The sequence below is a fragment of the Mesoplodon bidens genome, assembly GCF_964165515.1.
Source record: "Mesoplodon bidens genome assembly, chromosome: 2".
Taxonomy (NCBI): Eukaryota; Metazoa; Chordata; class Mammalia; order Artiodactyla; family Ziphiidae; genus Mesoplodon; species Mesoplodon bidens.
In genome coordinates, this window is record NC_138177.1 from 177,465,531 (window position 1) to 177,485,570 (window position 20,040).

General features: G+C 40.9%; 1 protein-coding gene across 4 annotated transcripts in view; it reads right to left on the bottom strand.

Moving 5' to 3' along the window:
* Window positions 1-20,040, bottom strand: part of VPS13D (vacuolar protein sorting 13 homolog D) — a 246,601-nt gene that overhangs the window by 96,847 nt on the left and 129,714 nt on the right. For all 4 annotated transcript variants that reach the window (XM_081226396.1, XM_081226395.1, XM_081226398.1 and 1 more), the window contains 6 exons: window positions 18,907-19,086; window positions 16,850-16,966; window positions 15,864-16,013; window positions 10,946-11,095; window positions 9,905-10,001; window positions 7,696-7,844 (listed from right to left, as the gene is read on the bottom strand). In XM_081226396.1, coding sequence (XP_081082522.1) covers window positions 7,696-7,844; window positions 9,905-10,001; window positions 10,946-11,095; window positions 15,864-16,013; window positions 16,850-16,966; window positions 18,907-19,086 — 843 coding nt within the window. The remainder of the gene's footprint in view (window positions 1-7,695; window positions 7,845-9,904; window positions 10,002-10,945; window positions 11,096-15,863; window positions 16,014-16,849; window positions 16,967-18,906; window positions 19,087-20,040) is intronic.

A 20,040-nucleotide genomic window follows, 5' to 3' on the forward strand; every position in this document is an offset into this window, starting at 1 on the left:
ATTTTAAATGAGTCTTTAGTTTCTGGCAGGCAGTTAAAGAGGCTTATTAATCCAATCAGTGTTTTCAAGGCTGGCTTTCAGTCTTTGTAAAGATAAGCTTGGTCTCTTTCCATCTTTATAAGGTTTGGTATAGTCCTTCAGCAGTCTCAACTGAAAACCAATTCCATTCCTCCCCTTGTAATCTCCCCAGCACCATAAAACTGCTAAAAGATCTATTTAGTTAGCCTCTTGGCTGCTACTTTTTGCTTGGCTTCTCTCAGACTACTTAGAAATTGGCATCTGCTTCAAGAAACAAAACAGCTCAGACTATTGGGGTTTCTGTTCTGCCTGTCCCTTCTCTGTAAGATATGAGCCCCTCTACACCTACGGTCAATTAATCTTCGACAAAGGAGGCAAGAATATACAGTGGAAAAAAGACAGTCTCTTTGGCAAGTAGTGTTGGGAAAGCTGGACAGCTGCATGTAAATCAATGAAGTGAGAACATTCCCTCACACCATGCATAAAAATAAACTCAAAATGGCTTAAAGACTTAAATATAAGACATGACACCATAAAACTCCTAGAAGAGAACACAGGCAAAACATTTTCTGACGTAAATCGTAGCAATGTTTTCTTAAGTCACTCTCCCAAGGCAAAAGAAATCAAAGCAAAAATAAACAAATGGGACCTAATCAAACTTATAAGCTTTTACACAGCAAAGGAAACCATCAACAAAACGAAAAGACAACCTACGGACTGGGAGAAAATATTTGCAAACAGTGAGACCAGCAAGGTCTTAATTTCCAAAATATACAAACAGCTCATATAACTCAATAACAAAAAAACAAACAACCCAATCAGAAAAAGGGCAGAAGGCCTAAATAGACATTTCTCCAAAGAAGACATGCAGATGGCCAAAATGCACATGGAAAGATGCTCAACATCCCTAATTACTAGAGAAATGCAAATCGAAACTACAATGAGGTACCACCTCACACCAGTCAGAATGGCAATCATTAAAAAGTCTACAAATAATAAAAAATGCTACAGAGGGTATGGAAAAAAGGGAACCCTCCTACACTGTTGGTGGCAATGTAAATACATGCAGCCACTACGGAAAACAGTACGGAGATTCCTTAAATAACTAAAAATAGAGTTGCCATATGATCCAGCAATCCCACTCCTGGGCATATATCCAGAGAAGACTATTTCGAAAGGATACATGCACCCCAATGTTCACAGCGGCACTATTTACAATAGCCAAGACATGGAAGCAACCTAAATGTCCATCGACAGATGAATGGATAAAGAAGATGTGGTGTGTACACACACACACACACACACACACACACACAAATGGAATACTACTCAGCTATTTAAAAAAAAATGAAACAATGCCATTTGCAGCAACATGGATGGACCTAGAGATTATCATACTAAGTGAAATAAGTCAGAAAAAGACAAATATCATATAATATCACTTATACGTGGAATCTAAAATATGATACAAATGAACTTACTTACAAAACAGAAACAGACTCAAAGACATAGAAAACAAACTTGTAGTTACCAAAGGGGAAAGGGGGGGTCGGGGGAGGATAAATTAGGAGTTTGGGATTAGCAGATACAAAACAGATAAACAACAAGGTTCTACTGTATAGCACAGGGAATTATATTCAATATCCTGTAATAACCTATAATGGAAAAGAATATATGTATAACTGAATCACTTTGCTGTACGTGTGAAACTAACACAACATTGTAAATAAACTATACTCCAATTAAAAAAATAAATAAATAAAGATCTGAGCCCCTCAATTACCAGCTCTCTCAATAGCAATGGAGTCTCACTTTTGCTTGGCCAGCCCTGTGAGACTGCCCGAAGCTTTCCTCGGATTCTCTGACTTTGGGCAGCTGCTTTCTGCTTGACTTATTTACCTTTCTCCTTATACCACTTACAAATTAGAATTGTTTCAAAAATAAAACCAGAGTAAATGCTGGGCTCACCTTATCGAGTTTCCTTCGTCTCATAAATCGTGGCCCCTCAAGTACTGGCTCTCTTGGTAACTTTCCAATACCTTCAAACAGACTTTTGGGCTTTTTTCAATCTAGCTTTTCTTGTAGTTCTCAGCTGGTTTGGGTCTGCTATAAGCCAGTTAACAATTTTTGGATATGGTCTATTTTCCAATTAACAATTTTTGGATATGGTCTGTTTTCCAATTATATTTTTATTTAACATGATGGACACTTCAGATTTTAGAGAGCATGCCAAATACTCTTCTTTTTTTCAATGTAAAAACACTTTTCCATGCTAATAATGTCAGTAAATCTCTAATCTACTTGGAATTTATTCTTATACAGAGTGTGAATAATAAATTTAATTTTATATTTTTCCATATGGCTATCTAATTAGTCCAATACCATTTATTAAAACATCTATATATTCTCCACTGAACTGAAATGCCTTTATATTAAAATAATTTAATATAAATGCAATTTACTGGACTTTCTATTTTATTTTCTCACTTATTTTTTAATCCTTTAGCATGTATTTTCAGAGTCTGCTTTAAATTCTTCTGGAACAAGAGCATGTTTAATTGAAATGAAGTTATATAATTGAAGAAAACCTAGACGAAACTGTCTAAAACCAGAGTGGGAAAACTTTTTTGTGACCCAAAATTCAGATTCAAAAGGCGAAAGACTGATAAGTTTGACAACATAAAATAAGAAGCTTCTGTATGATTTTTAAAAAACATACGCACACCAAAAGCAAAGTAAAAAAGACAAATGAAAAACCAAAGAAAAAATACTTGTGACTTATAACAAAGACAAAACTTCTATAAAGAGCTTCTAAAATAAGAGGAGCTAAAAGACCAATAAAATGATTTTTAAAATGGACAAGTGATATGACCAGACAGCTCAGTTCACAGAGGAGAAAAATGGCCCTTTTCAATAAACATATGGGTTAGGAGAAGAGAAGAGACAAACAGAAGAGTAACAGGAGAACCAGCAAGGACAACGCCAAGAACAGGGAGGTCAGCAATATCAAATATGGCAGAGGATCCGACAAAGACGAGGACAGAAAGAAGGCTACTGCGTTTGGTGCCTTGGGAAGAGTCACTCGCAACCTCCTACTGAATTTCAGGACAAAACATTTCAGAGATTAAGAGCATCCTCAAGTTAATTCAGCCTAACACTCTCGTTTCTTTAAATAAATAAAGCCAAAGAAACGTTAAGTGGGTGGCCTAAACTCCTGTAGCTAGTTATTAGTAGATCGTAGACTTGAACACACTCATTTTCACAACCACAACTACCTAACAGGCAGAAAGCATGGAGACCAGAAAAGAGGATTATTTTACTTCTCCTGAAAAAGGTTCTGCTATTCATTCTTGCGTGTCTCGCCCATGCACGTGGTGAGTGACGATGAAGTGAGCAGGTACTGTTTTCCCCACTTCACTGACACAGAAACTGAGGCCCCGAAGCCTCAACTGCTTTGCTCAGGCCCACAATAAACAGATATGCTAGGAAAGCCAGGTACTGACATCAGTTCAGCAGTTTGTTTTGTCAATACAACTCTGAGCATTACTTTCTTCTCAGAAAAGAGGAAATGAGATCAAAGCAAAGGCATATGGCAAAAAGCTTTGTACCCCAACTTTCTCATTGCAACCAAACACTGAAGAAGAAGAACCACCCATAACCCAAAGACTTTGAAACCTCTACTAAGTTGTCAAAGCCCTCATGAGAGACACTATCCCCTTTCTGAGAGGCTAACGTGCTTTGTCTGAACCAAGGAAGTTTTCTGGCCTTTCAGTAAAAATGATCTTTACCTGGTAGTGCTTTGGGGCCTCCCACATTTGAAAAAGCTGAGATATGGCACACTGGTATGAATTACTCAGCCACCTTCAGGCTGTTCGGGTGAGTCAAAGTAGAGGTCAAAGTAGAGGAGCCAAACAGGGCTTTTTCTTGTAGTAACTGAATGACTAATCAAATACAGTAGTATACAAAGTTGATGCTTATTTACTCAAGTAGCAGACAGTTTCCTGTTATAAAATGGATTCTGGAGAAAGCAATCTGTGCTCATAAGTTCCTAATAAAAATAGGAAACTGTCTATTCCTACTTCCGCCAGACAAAAACCGCTGAAGTCTTCCAGAAACTTTATAGAGTTGAAAGAAGAAATACCTGTCCATATGCCATAAGGTCTCAGATCACAAGCTAGTCCCTGGGCCATGTCCTTTCCTTTCTTAGTTTATCCTGCACTAAACAAAACTGTCTGGAATTCATTCTTTAAAGGTTTATTTATGGTACATAGAGACTGCTTATGTGAAGCAGGGTATTTGCCCACTTCCCTCTTGGGACAGTGTTTAAAACTACAGGGATATTTCCCTCTCTGGCACTTTCTGAAATACAATTAACAATACTGGATCTTTTTTCCTCTTAACAAATCTGGTTTTTATTTAGGGAGGGGAGGAAAAAGTAAAGGGTCTGAAGTTTCCCAACAAATTATTTCAAGCCTTTGAGAAGACAGTTTTAGGCTTTTTAAATAGTGTCTTTGTTTGAAATTCCCCCTCACCCCCACCCTCTTGCTCTCCGACCATTAAAATGTGGGTTTTCTTCCAAACTAGATTGCTCAATTAAAGCCCTTCTTTTGTAATACCCCAGTGCTCTAAATGGGAAAAGGGCTGCTGTAGGCCACCTTGTGAAACCTTTTAAAGGCTCCTGGACTCTTTTGATCTTTAAGAAAACCGAAAGAACATATAAACTACCTGGCACTTTCAATATTATTCTGCTACTCTCTAACATGCAAACTTGGGAGAATAATGGCGAATGGTGGGGTGGGGTGGGGGGGTTGGCGGGGAATGCCGTGCTTTCGTCTCTGCATTTGTGAGATGGAACTATTATCTCCCCCCTCTTCCATCGCAGAGTAAGGAATCCAATTGAGATAGCAGATGTGAAACTGCTTTGAGTCCTTCTGAACAGACACTCTATCTGGCAATAATGTACCCTCGGTGTAAACCTGAAGAGACTTCCCTCTGAGACTTCTGACAGCCTCGCTTCTGGCCTGGAGTCAAGAGAATCAAGATAATTATGCCTTCAATACCAAAGACATGGTTACCTTTTAGTCAGACTCTCATGATTCCTGCTCTGGGACAGGACTCCATTTCCTAAGCACATACTTTTAGCCGTTACATATTCATCTCAAAGAGCAGACTGCTCTTCCTAAGAGCTACTAATAAAGGGATATTACTCTGTTAGAAAACTATTTGAATAAATGACATTATTTTATGAGTCCCAGACTCCTCGAGGAGAAGGCAAGACACAATAAAATGGTGACTTCTGTAAGCTGAGAATTTAACTCTGACGTCCCAATTCCCAGCACCCTGTTTGAAACATTAAGGTACCACATTCAGGGTGTCCCCCGCCCCACACCTCATAACGTGGCTGCTCCACTGAATCTGTTTAGCAATCATTTGAAAAACGCCTTGAAAATGTTCCTTCAATATAGCGCCAAATGAAACACTCAACCTAAACAATTCCCAGTGTATTGCATGCAGGGTGAGCGTGCAAGCACCAAAACCATGGAACTGGGGGTCTGAAGCTACTTCAACTGTAGAAAATCATACTGCATTTGTTAGTCTGGGGGGAAATCTTCTACCAGGAGCAACTTGGAAGGAACAATTAGGTGTCTGTGTTTCTTAGTAAGATGATTTAGAAAACAAGAAGTCCTTAACTCTCAGGAAATGCTTGACACTGGTTTGTTGGGTGAGTGCCAAGTGTTCTGGGGGAATATATACTTTATCAAACAAACCCATTCCAAAGGGTCACATAAGTCAAGTGGATACTTGTGGATATTAGCAAGATAGTGGTTTTCCCATGGTTTCCCCCCCACTCCCATGCTAATTATAAGTATCTTTAGTCTCCTGGGAAACATGAAGTTAAAGCTAATTAAGCAGACAGGACAGTCCATCGAGAAGGCACCGTTCTCAGGATGGTTGCAGGAGCTCCCCGGTCCCGACCAGCGTTCCCAACTACTCATCCCGTTTGCTGCCTTAATGAAGCAGTCACCCTTGCCCAAATACGATTTGATGTGGACCAGACTACTGTCTTGTTACCTATAAGTCTATTTTAGAAGTTGTGAGCTGGCAAATCATGGGCCACATGAGGCCCACACATGTGTTAGGTCCACAAGGCTTAAAAACAAAAACAAAAAAATTCAAATCGGTTGCCAACGTTTAAAAACCAGGAGATTCCACATAAAAATCCAGATTTCCGGCTTCACTTGAAAAAATCCGAAGATCTGGCAACACTGGGTTCACATTTCCCCATAACAACTGGCTGGAGCTGAGCTGCACTGCACCCCCTTCAGATGAAGAGTGCACACTCTGAGGGCCACGGTGCCCCCGGGGCTGCTTTGCCAACTTCACTGCTGGCACGGTCCCTGCAGGCATGTAAATTTATGACTCCAGGTTTATTACTTATTTGTCCATGTCCCTAGCTACTCCTGTTCAGAAAGAGAGACCACCTTGCAGTATCTTAAAGGAGGCAGCATGGGGCAGTGGGAAAGCCTTCGACCGGTGGTTAGTGGGGAGGTAGATGCCTTGATACCCATCTTCAAGTGCAACAGAGGAAAGAACAAGAAGTAAGGGGCGCAGGCTGCAGGGAGGCAGATGTAGACTCCGCCTGAGGAAGGACCTTCCAACAATCACCTGGGTTCTACTCCTGCTCCAACTACACAGGCTTCAGTGGCAAAACACTGTGAACTCCAGTATCCTTGTTCATCAAGCAAGGGGATCATTAAGGACTCACAGAGCTCTAAAATCCTCTGCCTCCTTATGTTCTAAGGGACAGCACAGCATAGAGGTAAAATGTATATAAACTTTAGAGTCAGACAGGCTTGGATTTGAATTCTAGAAGCATCCCTTAATTTTAATAGATTTTACTGCAGAAAATAAAGATGGTATTCAGCCTGTATCTGTCAAGTGCATATCCAGAGGCTCTGTCCGACTGTCCCATCCTGATATGGTGGGTAAGGGAGGCCACACTCTGGTGGGTAAGTGACCGCGTCATCCTTGAAGGCGGTAGACATTTCCACCGTCAACCATTCAAAAAGAGGTGAACACTTAGAGAGGAGGTGAGAAGGAGGGCAGGCAGGACTCAGGCACAAAAAGAAGATATTGTCTTGGCTACAGCTTTTCTCTCGAGTCTGGGAGCGGCCCTAGGAAAGGAGGCTTTTACCTCATTGAGATAAGCCAAGAGCTAAGCAGAGGGCAGATGGAGTTTTATGTAATTCCGTGTTTACTCTCTTTTGTTACTCTTTAATCTTTAGCAAAGTCATACTTAAACGTTAAAAAAAAAAAAAGAAAAGAAATATACAGTTGACCCTTGAACAACACACTTAGTTTGAACTGCATGGTCCACTGACATGCGGATTTTTTCAACAGTTTACTCGGATGCAGAGCTGCACATAACGGAAGGCTGACTGTAACTTATACGCAGATTTTCAATTGCGAGGAGGGGTGGGTGCTCCTAACCCTCACACTATTCAACGGCCAACTGTATATATGTACATACACGTATGAGTCGATGAACCTTCTTGGAAAAGAAAACCTGTAAAAATATCTGCTACAAATGATGATGCTGGACAGAAAAAGAAAGTGGTAAACACATTCTTTTCCAAGGAAAAGTCACTTTTACAACTTACCCAGCTAGCAGCTCACCTTGAGATCCAGTGGCAGCTTGTTGGAGGTGAACACGCTCAGCTTGATCTGGGGGATGCTGATTTTGAGATTTTCAAAGTAGTATCGAATTGGCGTCCCACCTTGTTCAGCTGTCTTTTCGTGGAGGTTTTCATCGTATTTTTCCACCTCTGGTACAAAGGTAGAATTGTTTTCTTGAAAAATAAGTTTCCTCTGAAGTCTCATGATTCAAATACTTTCGTTCACATTGAAAAGAAACTCACAGAAAAATGTAAACGTCTATTTGTCTAAATTTAATTTTTTAGGGCTCAGCAATATGTACAATATCCTGATGCCATTTCTTTGTAAAAGTAAATCTGGTTCATGTTGCTGATCCAGAAAGTACAATAGCTTAATCTTTTGATTTGCGACTCTATTACCATCTGGCAGATAGCATCTCTGGAAAAAATAATCCAGGTGGGAAAGCCAAAGGTCATGGGTGTGCTTGCTGGCAATGCGTTTTCTAGAAACCATGTCGTTATCATTATCATTATCATTATAAATGACCCAGATTATCTGAATTTATTTCAGAAAATGATATCTAAATAAGTACTTGGAGTGTACTTTAACTGAATCATCATGAACAACATGACCAATTAAATGATGAATCTGAGCGAAACATAATGCCTTAAAAAGAAACAGGCTGCAGGCTATGAAGAACCAACATCACGACAAGTGGCTCTCTCTCCCAAACAGTGGACATGATTTAAATAGCAGAGTGGAGGCAGATTTCTCACTTGTTATCTCATGAAGTAAAAGGGATGAACATAGGCTAAAACACAGCAGTGTGCTCTTCAACTTGACGCTGTCCCCACACCCATGTGGGCAGCTTATTTGCACTTGGATTCATGTGCTTTTAGAAATAAAACCAAAGAGACTGTACATATCTACATAACAAACAAATTTATACTGTAAGCTTTTATATAGTTCTATTTATAGAAAGAAGGGAATAGGTTAAAAAAAAAAAAAAAAAAGAAGAAGAAGAAGAAGATACCGCAACAGAGACAGGCTTATCTGTATTCAGGGAACAGGAATAGTTATAGAACGCAGAGGAGATTCCTCAATGAAAAGCAGGCAAGGATTTTACAAAAGAGTCTAAAGCCACTAGACAATGCTTGGGGAGAAATTTATGTAGAGCAACTTACAAGAAAAGCGTGTCCAATCAAATTTAAAGTAAAATTTCCCAGGACAGTACCAAAAGAGAACAGATACCTGGCAGGCAGGCTCAAGTGGCTCTCTGAATACAAATAAACACTGGCGTTCTGACCCAAAGTGGAGAACGCAGCACTAAACAGACAGGATCTGCTCCTGATCCCAAATACACTTAAAGCTTAAAGTCTAAGTCTGGGATAAACAGAGCAAAAATATTTTTCTTGCATTGTGGGCGTGTATGTTCATATGTACACACGTCCCCAGGGATTTTTTCCCCCTTTAGCCAACATGGGCAGATAAACATTAAAAGTCTGTATCTTCTCATTTCTTTAGGCTCAGTATTTAGTTTAGTCTTCAAAAGACTAAGCATTACTGACTTCTTTCTAAGCTGTATATACAGTCTAGCAAAGGCCATGATGAGGCATCTAAAATAAAGAGACGACAGCTACGTAATTTCTGTGGCACTGCTGGAAAATTTAGGTCTTTCAAAAGCTTATCCTACTCCCCTCTCCAAAGAGTAAAGTAACTAGAAACCTTTGTAATTACATTAAGACATAAGGGTATGGATGTGAGAAAAAGTTAAGGAGTTGAGGCTAGCCAATTTTTTTCCTCAGCTAAACCAAAGGAACTGCCAAAGGGATTTCTGATTCTTGGCCCTGAATCTGTTTAATAAACAAAGGTTAGGAAACAAAGTGGTTTGCTAAATGACTAACATCATTTCTGCCATCTTAAAGCAGATGAGTCAAAAACATGAAACAAAGAGGAACAATATACTGCTTCCCAAAATATTGCCCCTGGGCAGGCTGGGACACCAGAGACCCTTGGAGCAGCTTCTTTCATACACAGATACACCTCAATACCTGTCAACAAGCAATACTTAGAAAGAGAACTGAACCACAAACCTTAGCTTCCCAGCTCAGACTATGAAGTGGATAGGGAGCTTGCCAGGCATTCAGAGGCCACCTATTTTCACAAGCAGACTAAAAAATGCCACCCTTGGGCCAATTCCCAGATACACACCTAGAACATTCGACATTACCTGATTCTGCCTGATCGTAGCCAAAGAAACTCAGCAGCTTGAGGAGCAGTTTCTCCTCAATTTGTACCGTGAATCTCTGAGCCGTGACCATCAGATGCTAGAGATAAAGAAATTCTGATTTACAGTGCGAATGCCAGAGGAACTCTCATCCGTGCCCTAAGAAGGCCCCTGTGATATGGCGTGGTCTCTTTACTTATGTGATTTCATAATCATGCTGCCAAATTTTTTCTGGCTCATCTCTCTCTACATTGTTATAATGAATCAAAAATTCCAGAAGATGTTTAGTGGACGATTCACCATCCTATTGCTTGGTTCCCAGGGCATCTGTGTCTGGTTAGTCAGGATTACACTTTCAGATGCACTGTGGTATGTGGTACTGAGCTCACATGGACAGCAGCTAGTTTAAGGAGCAGAACTGGGCTTGTGAATTTGAGGGCCACAGGCAGGCTTGACCCCACTGGCGCTGGTGACAAAGGACCAGAAATAGGAGAAGCAACGTCTTAGCTCCCACTTTTCCAGGATTTGCTAGCTTGCACATGAAGACTTCTCCAGGAAAGAAAGTTTATCACTTCCGAATGATCTGCTTTTAGTAAACAGTGTGGCAGCTTACAGAGGAGGATGTCTGTCCCAAGGTCAGGCCCCTCCTATCCCTTTTCCAGTAGTCTTGGATTATTTTTTTTAATTTATTTTATTGAAGTATAGTTGATTTACAATGTTGTGTGCTAACTTTTGGATTATTATTTTAATAATATATCGAGATCAGGCCTGGTCACGAGCGATCTAGAAGATGCTATACTTTCCTGCAGAGACTTCACGCTGATGAATACCGACTCTGGCCCCTATGGATTCAGTACTATTGCCCGCTGAATCATCGACAACACAACTGAGAATCTGAAGTTTTAAGAGGCGTTTCCATCAATTCCGCTCCGCAATGTATCGAGTCGCTTAGTGCCTTACCCCCACTGGCCTATTTCCATCCACAGCCTGAACTGCTGCTCTGAGCCTTGGCTGCGAGAGGACAAATCAAGCCCACCAGCCTACCTTGTAGATGTTGGTCAGCGCACTCTTACTGGGGAACTTCACCGTGTTCACTTGCACAGCAGGGCCTGTCTCAATGACCTCATTCTCATTGCTCAGTGGAGTCACAAAGAGCATGAAGGGCTGCGTGGTGCCAATGAGCTGATTGTCCACCTAGGACGTGAAAGAGCAGCAACAAAAAGAGACAAATTGCTCAGTTTTCATTTTTACCTTTAACTAGGTCTCACAATATGCAGGTCATTCAGAAAGTACTTTTGGAAAAATACATTCTCACTAAAACCAGCAAGAATCATAGCAGTAGTTAGCAGCGATACTTTATTTGGTGAGTACTGTGTGCCACGCACCGAGAGAGTCCCCTCACAGGCATTATCTCATCAAGTCCCATGACGGCCGGCCTGTCCAAGTTATCAAACTCAGGGCTCTGCTGCATCCTCACCATAGCCTCCTGGGGACCATCACCGTCCTCACGTCATAGACAAAGAAGCTGAGAAGAGAGCCCCCTGCCTAAGGCTGTACACCTAGTCAATGACAGAACGAGAACTTGACTCCACTTCTCTCTGTCCCCAAAGCGAACGCTCTCAACCACTAGGCTATCGATGCTTCTCTTGCTCCAAATTCCCTGAAGAGCTCAAACTAGAGAATCAGTAGCAGATGGCTACCAAGTGGGCACAGCTGCCCATCCTAAAGTCAACTCCTTTCTAGGAATGGAGTGATGAAAGCAGTGGCACCAGGGACTGCTCTATTCATCCCCCCCAACAGCACCATCACCGAGAACACACTCTCCACACTCAGGTAAGTTTATGGACATCCGGAGGCTCACAGCAGGAAGCAAGCATCTTTATTTTGTTCTACCCTAAAGGCCCACACACTAGGAAGAGGAAAGAGGAGAGAACATGGGTCGGGTACCCCTAAGTGTACTTCCTCCACATCACCTAACACATCCCTCAATACAGCCCTAAAGGTTAAGTGTTATTCCTCCCCATTTAACAAACAAGAAAACAGAAGCTTAGAGAAGCTTAGAGAAATTAAATTACTTGCCCACATTCACAAGGTATAATAGTAAGTAGGAGAGGTGGGATTCAAATGCAGGTATTTCGAGCATCAAGCCCTTGACCTTTCCATTGTATCACATGGGTTCCCACAGAACCATTTTGTACAATCGCTGCGGATGGTCCTTCTGTTGGCTTTCAAGGTGCAGAGAGAAGGGCGAGGGACCTAGAGCACTTCTTCCTACTTCCGCTCTTGCTTCCTACCACGTGCTCTCTATACAGCAGCCAAAATGATCGTTCAAAAACACAAATCATGTCCCTCCTTCCTGGACACCCTGCAGTGGCTTCCCTTTCTCCTAGGACAGCACTCCTCAGCACAGCCTCCAAGGGCCCACCTGATCCAGTCTCACTACATACCACTCTCCTCTAGGCTTGCCACCATGCCTGCACACAAGCCTCCCCATTGTTTCTCAAAGATGGGCAAGTCTCTCCTCCCTCAGAATTTTCCGGAACATTTTCCCCCTAGTATACCTTTTCTTTGGTTTTCTCATTCTCTTCTTCCAAGTTCAGCTCAGCTCCCACTTCCTCAGGAAGACCATCCTAGGCCACTTTACCTAAAGCAGCAGCATCCCTCTTTATTCTCTCACAGCAGTTATCCCAGGTTGGAATTATCTATTTGCTTGCTCGCTCACTTACTGGCTGACTTCTTCCCTAATCTGTTAGCTCAGAGAGCAGAAACTTCATCTTTTGAGTCATGGTGGTATCTCCAGAGCCCAGTGCCATGCCCAGCACACAGATGACACTCAGTAAGAATTCACCCACTGAATGAATCACCTGTCATTTCCCAATAGAGGAAATGACAATAAAGTCTCACCTTATTCTGACCTCTTCTTTGTTCTTTCCCCAAACACATTTGATACAAGTGTACTAACTGAGAATTTCTGATTCTTGTTTTAGTCTCCCAATTAGATTTAGACACTCCCTAAGGGTGGGACTATATTTTCTGTTCTTAAAAATTCTTCCTCATAGCACTGTAATCATAGTAAACTCTCAAATCTATTTATTTTCTACAATTTACAGCACACATTAAATCAAGAGGTACTACAGGAAAAAAAAATCTTTTTAATTACAGTAAAAAGTCAATGAAATTAATGAACAGCAAGTGATTCCTCAGATCTTCTCTGTAAGATCAAAAAAGAAAGACAAAGAAATAGAGGTGCAAGATATTAACTTTTTATCCTTAAACAAATGGGATGTCATTAGCCTGAACTCTTTGCTATTTGTGATATATGATGAAAGAAAAAATTCTTCTGAAAAGGGGTTTTGGCATGATAATCCTTTATTTTTGTAGTGTGGATCTGCTGGAAACGAGCCCTTTTAGTTTTTGAATGTCTCAAAACACCTTTAATTCACCCTTGTTTTTGAAAGATATATTTGCTGGGCACAGACTTCTAAGTTGGCAGGGTTTTTTTTCCTTTCAACACTTTGAAGATGTTGTTTACCATATTCTCACTTGCATTGTTCCCAATAAGAAACTGGCTGTCATTCTCACCTTTGTTCCTTGTGAGGAATGTGGCTTTTTTAATCTGGATGTTTTATCACTGGTTTTTTTTTTTTTTTGGCGGTACGTGGGCCTCTCACTGTTGTGGCCTCTCGCGTTGCGGAGCACAGGCTCCGGACGCGCAGGATCAGCGGCCATGGCTCACAGGTCCAGCCGCTCCGTGGCATGTGGGATCTTCCTGGACCGGGGCACGAACCCGTGTCCCCTGCATCGGCAGGCGGACTCTCAACCACTGCGCCACCAGGGAAGCCCTATCACTGGTTTTGAATAACTGATTATGATGTACCTTGGTACAGTTTCCTTCATGTCGTGTGTGTGGCAGGGCACGGGGGAGGAGCAGGGGAGGGTGTGAATGTGGGTTTGTGTTTGAGCTGCTTCTGTGAGTTTATAGTTTTCACTAAGTTTGGAAAATTTATGATCGAAATCTCTTTTTATTTTTTTTAAATAAAATTGAATTTAATTCATGCCTTTTTTAAAATATTTATTTATTTGGCTGCATCGGGTCTTAATTGCAGCACATGGGATCTTCACTGCAGCATGCGGGATCCTTCACTGCGGCGCACGGGCTTCTCTCTAGTTGTGGCACGTGGGCTCTAGAGCACGCCGGCTCAATAGTTGGGGTGCACGGGCTTAGCTGCCCCTCAGAATGTGGGATCTTAGTTCCCTGACTGACCAGGGATCAAACCCAGGTCCCCTTTGTTGGAAGGCGGATTCTTAACCACTGGACCACCAGGGACGTCCCTAATTCATGACTTTTAAAAGTTATTCATGATTAAAAAAAAAAAAAAGACATTTACCTAACAACAAGAACAAAACCCTCTAACAAACATAATAATTACAAAATTCCAATTTTTTTTTTTTTGTCTCCTCCTCTCTCTCTCCTCTGGGGACTCCCATTTTCCATATATTAGGTTGCTTGAAGTTTTCTCATAGGTCACTGATGCTGGTCTCTTTGTGGGGTTCTTTTCCCCTTGGATTATTTTTCTCTGGGTATTTCAATTTGGACAGTTTCTCTTGTTATGTCTTTAAGTTCACTAATCATTTTTTCTGCACTGTGTCATCTGCTACAGATCAAACCCAGTGTTTTTTCCATTTCATTTTAATCTCTAGAAGTTTGAGAGATTTTTGTATCTTCCATGTCTCTACTAAACTTTTTAAACATGTAGAATAGAATACAATTACAATGAGTTTTAATGTCCTTCTCTGAAAATCCAAACATCTGTGTTAGCTCTGGGTTACTTCTGAATGATTATTCTCCTCATTATATATTGTGTTTTCCTACCCCTTTGCACACCTGGTAATTTTTGATAGGATGACAGATACTGTGATTTTTGCTTTGTTGGGTGCTGGATGTTTCTGTATTCCATTAAATCTTGAGCTTTGTTGTTCAGGGACATGGTTAATTTACTTGGAAACAGATTGATTCTTTCAGTTTCCTTTTGTGTGACTGATTTGTTAGGTAGGTCTGGAGCAGTGCTCAGCCTAGGGCATATAGCTCACCACGGAGGCCCAAGATTTTCTGGAAGGCTCCTCCCAATGTCCCGTAATTATCAGTTTTCCCAGTGTGGCTGGCGGTGAGCAGCCGGTGCTGTCCCTATGACCCTTTCGGATGGTAGGTTCCTCTGATCTGTCCTTTGCTGACCATCTGCAGGGCCCTCTGCAGATCTCCCGAGATTTCTTTCTGTGCAGCATGCTCCTCCCAGGTCTGCTGTCCTATGAACTCTGGCTGCCTTGGTCCTAGGACTCTTAACCCTGTCAGCTCGTCCACTCTGCTGGGTTCTGTCTCAGTCTCTCCGCCTGGTGACATGGCCTGGAAACTTTTTCAAGGCAGCAAGCTGGGGTGATTGCAGGGCTCACCTCTTTTGTTTCCCACCTCTCAGGAATCACTGTCCTTTGTTGCCTGATGTCCAGTGTCTTGAATCTGTTGTCTCCTTACCTGATCTGGATTTTGGGGGTGTTTCAGGTGGGAAAGTAAATCAGGTCCCTGTTACTCCACCTTGGTCGGAAGAACAAGCCCACTTCCCTTGTTTTTCTCCCTATGGTGAACTTCAGTTCCTCTAAATTACGGTTAGATGATTTCCGCTGTTTTCTCTATTGGCAAGATGAGGGACCATGGGTCACCTTCCTCTATGCCACCTTGACCAAGTTATCTAAGTCACTGATGGACTAGCTGCTATATTCAGAATTCTGCTCTACAGAAAAATTAGTAAGATAAATATAGGTAAAAGAATTCTTTTCATAGAACGATTTTCTGAAGACCACAGAAATTTGTGCCAAAGCATTAAAGTTTTTAGAACATCAAACACTGATCTGGTTGGCTGTTCGGCAGGAAGAAAAGGAGATCAACAAGTCCTAAGCCTCCCCCTCTCACCTGTACATCCTGAATGCTGAGTTCTAGCATATGACTGGTGGCCAGCTGTGTGTAGTGCACATTGATTCCCGTAAGACTTGCGAAGACCAGCTCTTCTGGGACTTTATTAATTAAAGACAGCCCAATTCCACCTTCTAACTTCACAAGCACCTGAAAGGAAACCAAAATATGGCACACTGACAGTTTAAAACAGAGCTCAAGGTAGCCAAGAGAGTACAAGGAAATAAATGGCTTTAAATCCCTCTACTTTGCCTCTAAGCAGATGAAAACCATGTAGGAGCTGTATTACTCACCTTGACGGCTCAAATTCCATCATCTCACTAGAAGCCTTCCTCTCCAGGCACACTCCCCACCCCAACCAGAACTCCACAGTGATATGATAATACCTCTACCGGAGCACTGATGACATTCTGCATCTCATTACAGGAAAATAATCATTTGAGAATCTTTGTCCCTATTTGAGAGACAAGCTCTTACTAAGTTATTCACCAAACTTCTATAACATCCAATACAGTGCTTTACATATAGGTGGTTTGTTTTTTTTTTAAGATTACTGAATAAATATGGAATAAGTGTGCTTTTTCACACTTATCTCATGTTCCTTTCCAAACTTTTCACTTTCTTTCCAATGCCCAAACAGGGGCAGGGAAACGAAGATGTCAGAGTCAACTGGGGCCAAAAAGATAAAACCTAGTTTGCTTATTCTTAACCTTCACTCCTACTTAAATTCAAATAATTTAGCTTTCTTTATTTTCATCTTACTGTAACAACATTTGTTACATTCTGATTTGACCTGAGCTGTCATTTAAGTAACATAGTCACACATTCATGATGTGGTAACATTAAATACTATGAAGTAACACCGATACTTAGAAGCCACAGAGGTCAGAAAGAAAAAAGAAGGTCTCAACTGAGAAAACCAAAGAGCAAAATTCTAAACAAACCTGTAACGAAGAAATGACTTTGCAATAAGAGCTAATACGTACTTCCCATTCCTGCTCTGTGTCTGGATTCTTTAATTTCTGCAGCTCTTGATCCGTAACCGCAAGTTCCTCCACTTCGTATGATGAACGGTCACTTTTCCGTTGGGAGAAATCTGTTATCTGCGGTCAAATAAAACACTGTACTTACTAAGAGGGCTCAAACTTCCACTGCGAAACCCACTCCATACCAATTGGGTAAGTCAAAGTCAGTACTATGCTCAATAATCCTATGGAAGTTAATGGTTTCCAAAGCACTGCTAAGGTGAGATTTATATAATAATGAAGCAAATTTGGTCGTGAGTCTGTATGACTAACACCAAGCTGTAGACCTTGAGAGCTTCATACAGTGGGAGTTAGGCATCTGTAGGTGATCTAGAATTATAGCTCAAGTCAAAACATGCAAACCTCAGGATCAAGGCATTCATTTTTTGCCTTAAGAGAAGGGTGCGTTTTAAAGAGATATTGTGGATTATGGTGTACTATCTCAGAGAATTTGCTGTTACGCATCAACATCTTTTCTTTTTCCTTAACTCTAATTCCCCATGCCCTGATAAATCCGTTATCTCCAGCACAGAACTCTCCCTGAGCTACAGACCCATACTTACACTGACTTCCGGACACCTTCCTGTAGACACCATACACTTAGTAAGTCCAAAACTTAACTCCTCATTTCCCCCCAGAAGTCTGCTCTGTGTACATCTCTTAGTGATGGAAATTATCATCCTCCTAGTTGCCCAAATCAAAATCTTGAAGGCCATTCTTAACTCCTTCCTCTCTCTCATCCACACATTCAAGCAATCACTAAGTCTGACTGACTCTACCCCCTAACAAGCTTTCATTTCTATTCCTTTCTCTCCAACCTCCTCTTCATGTCCACCTCCCTGCCATGGACTCTAGTTCGGGTCACCATAATCTCTCATCCAGATCCCTCCAAACTGGTCTTTCTCTGTCTCCAGTTTCACTCCAATTCTCCACACTGCAGCCAGAGTGAGCAAGTTAAAATAAATTTCTGATCGTGTCACTCCCTGACTCTTTGTTGCCATAGAAAAAACACGAAATCTTTAGCATGTATCAGGCTTTTAATGTTCTGGCCCCTGCTTCGGTCCCCTGCCTATTTCTTAGCATATTCTATGTGCCAGTTGGATCACTCTCCTTTATCTCCAGGCCTTCAATGGAGATATATAACTTCCCATATATATATATAATTTACTTATTTTGTTTATTGCTCATGGTTTATCTACCCCACTAGAATGTAAGCTCCAAGATGGCAGGGAACTTTGTTTGTTCACTAGTCTAGGTTCAGTACCTAGAACCGTGCCTGGCTCTAATAGGGGCTCAGTAAATAACTGGTGAATGAATACTCTCATTCTTAGGGCACAGCCCCTCCGCCTTTCCTTCTTGATTTGGCTAACTCCCTTCAGTTAACATTTAGATCTCAGCTTAAGTGTTACTTCTCTTAGAAAGCCCCTGCCAGTCTCCAAATCTGGGCATACAAATCCTTTCTAGATACTCCCCATAGCACCCTCCACTCCTACTTTCATTACACAACATGCTAATTAACTGATTAGAGACCTCATGTACATCCTTGTTGTCAATGTTATTAATATATCAATTATTTAAATATATAATAAACATATATAACGACTGATAATAATATGTACTGTTCTTGGCATTATCTTCTTTAATTCTTATACTTTTTTTTTTACTCATTCTTTTTTTTTATTATTGAAGTATAGTTGATTTACAATGTTGTGTTAGTTTCAGGTGTGCAGCAAAGTGATTCAGTGATACATACATATTTATCTTTTTTTTTCAGATTCTTTTCCCTTATAAGTTATTACAAAATAATGCTTACACTTTTTAAAAATCATCTTGTATTTTACTTATACTCTGATTCTTATAACAACTTTGTGAGGCAGGTCTTATCCCCACTTTATAAATAAGGACACGCCATCCTCACATCCAGCACAGATACTTCAATAAACATGTGTCGAATGACTGACCATGTTGGGGGGGGGAGCACAGTGAGACTCAGGTCAGTTCTTACGATAAATTATCACCTGGAGTGCTCTAGTTGGTCCATCTGGAATGACCCTGATGGACAACATTCCCGAACCAGGCCTCATTTTTTGGTTAATAAATTGTTGTTCGGGTGGAACTGGCCCCAAAAGCTCCATGGATGTGTCCGGACCAAGAACAACTTCAGCTCCGTCAAACAAACCAGAAAGCCCTCCTTTGGCCTACAGGACAGAGTAAAGATGTGTAAGAAAAGGCAAAGGCACTGACTTTGACAATTTAACATGTCATTTCAAACAAGTTACCAAATTTAAACTCTCTTCTGAAGGGTCATGGTCAACATATAGAAAAGCATTTACTGTTTTTTCAGCTTTACAGATGATAAAGAACAGGAGGATTACTTGGGCAAGATGGAAAGTTATGCCACATGAATTTAGGGAATTCAAGGTAAGATAATTCCATGAATACAGTATATTAGTTTAGTAGTAACTTCTAGTCATTTAGATAAGCTTAAAAAAAAAAAAGTACCAAAAACCCTATTTCTCTGAGTATTCTCACTAGGGTTTGCTTCAAAAGCTGAAACATTCTGAAAATTTAAAAAGTATCACTATCACTGAGCTTTCCAATAAAAAGCAAATTCTGGAGTTGAAAACCTCCCCAAACAGGCATATGGCTGGACAATCAAATATTCAAAATATGGTGCCTCTTCTAAAACGAAACAGGGAAATGTGAATGTCATCTGATAGCCAGTTATTCAGGCCTTTGGAGAAAAGTACCTTCTTGCTATATGCCCCAAGTAAAATGGAAGTCTGCAGGATGATGCTTTTGGGAGAGTGAATACAGGGCTAGAGAAGATAATAGCTAAAGTGTCTAGATCCCCCTCTGTTAGTTTTTAAATAGTGAGTAATGAAAAGGAAAATTTGAGCTGGGTTTGTAGGACAGACTTCAACATGGAGAAAGCTTTTATAACTGTTTTAAGTTTAGAAAGAAAGTGCATACACAACCTTATAAGGGTAGTGTCAGAAAATGTTTTAATGCCTTCAATTATTTTATTCAGAATAATAAGATTGAAACAAGTTTATTTCCCTAACCAAAACACATTCTGCTCTGCTAAACACTGCTATTATAGGGTCACTCAGAGAAATGATGAAATAGATTCAAGAAACAACAAACACCAG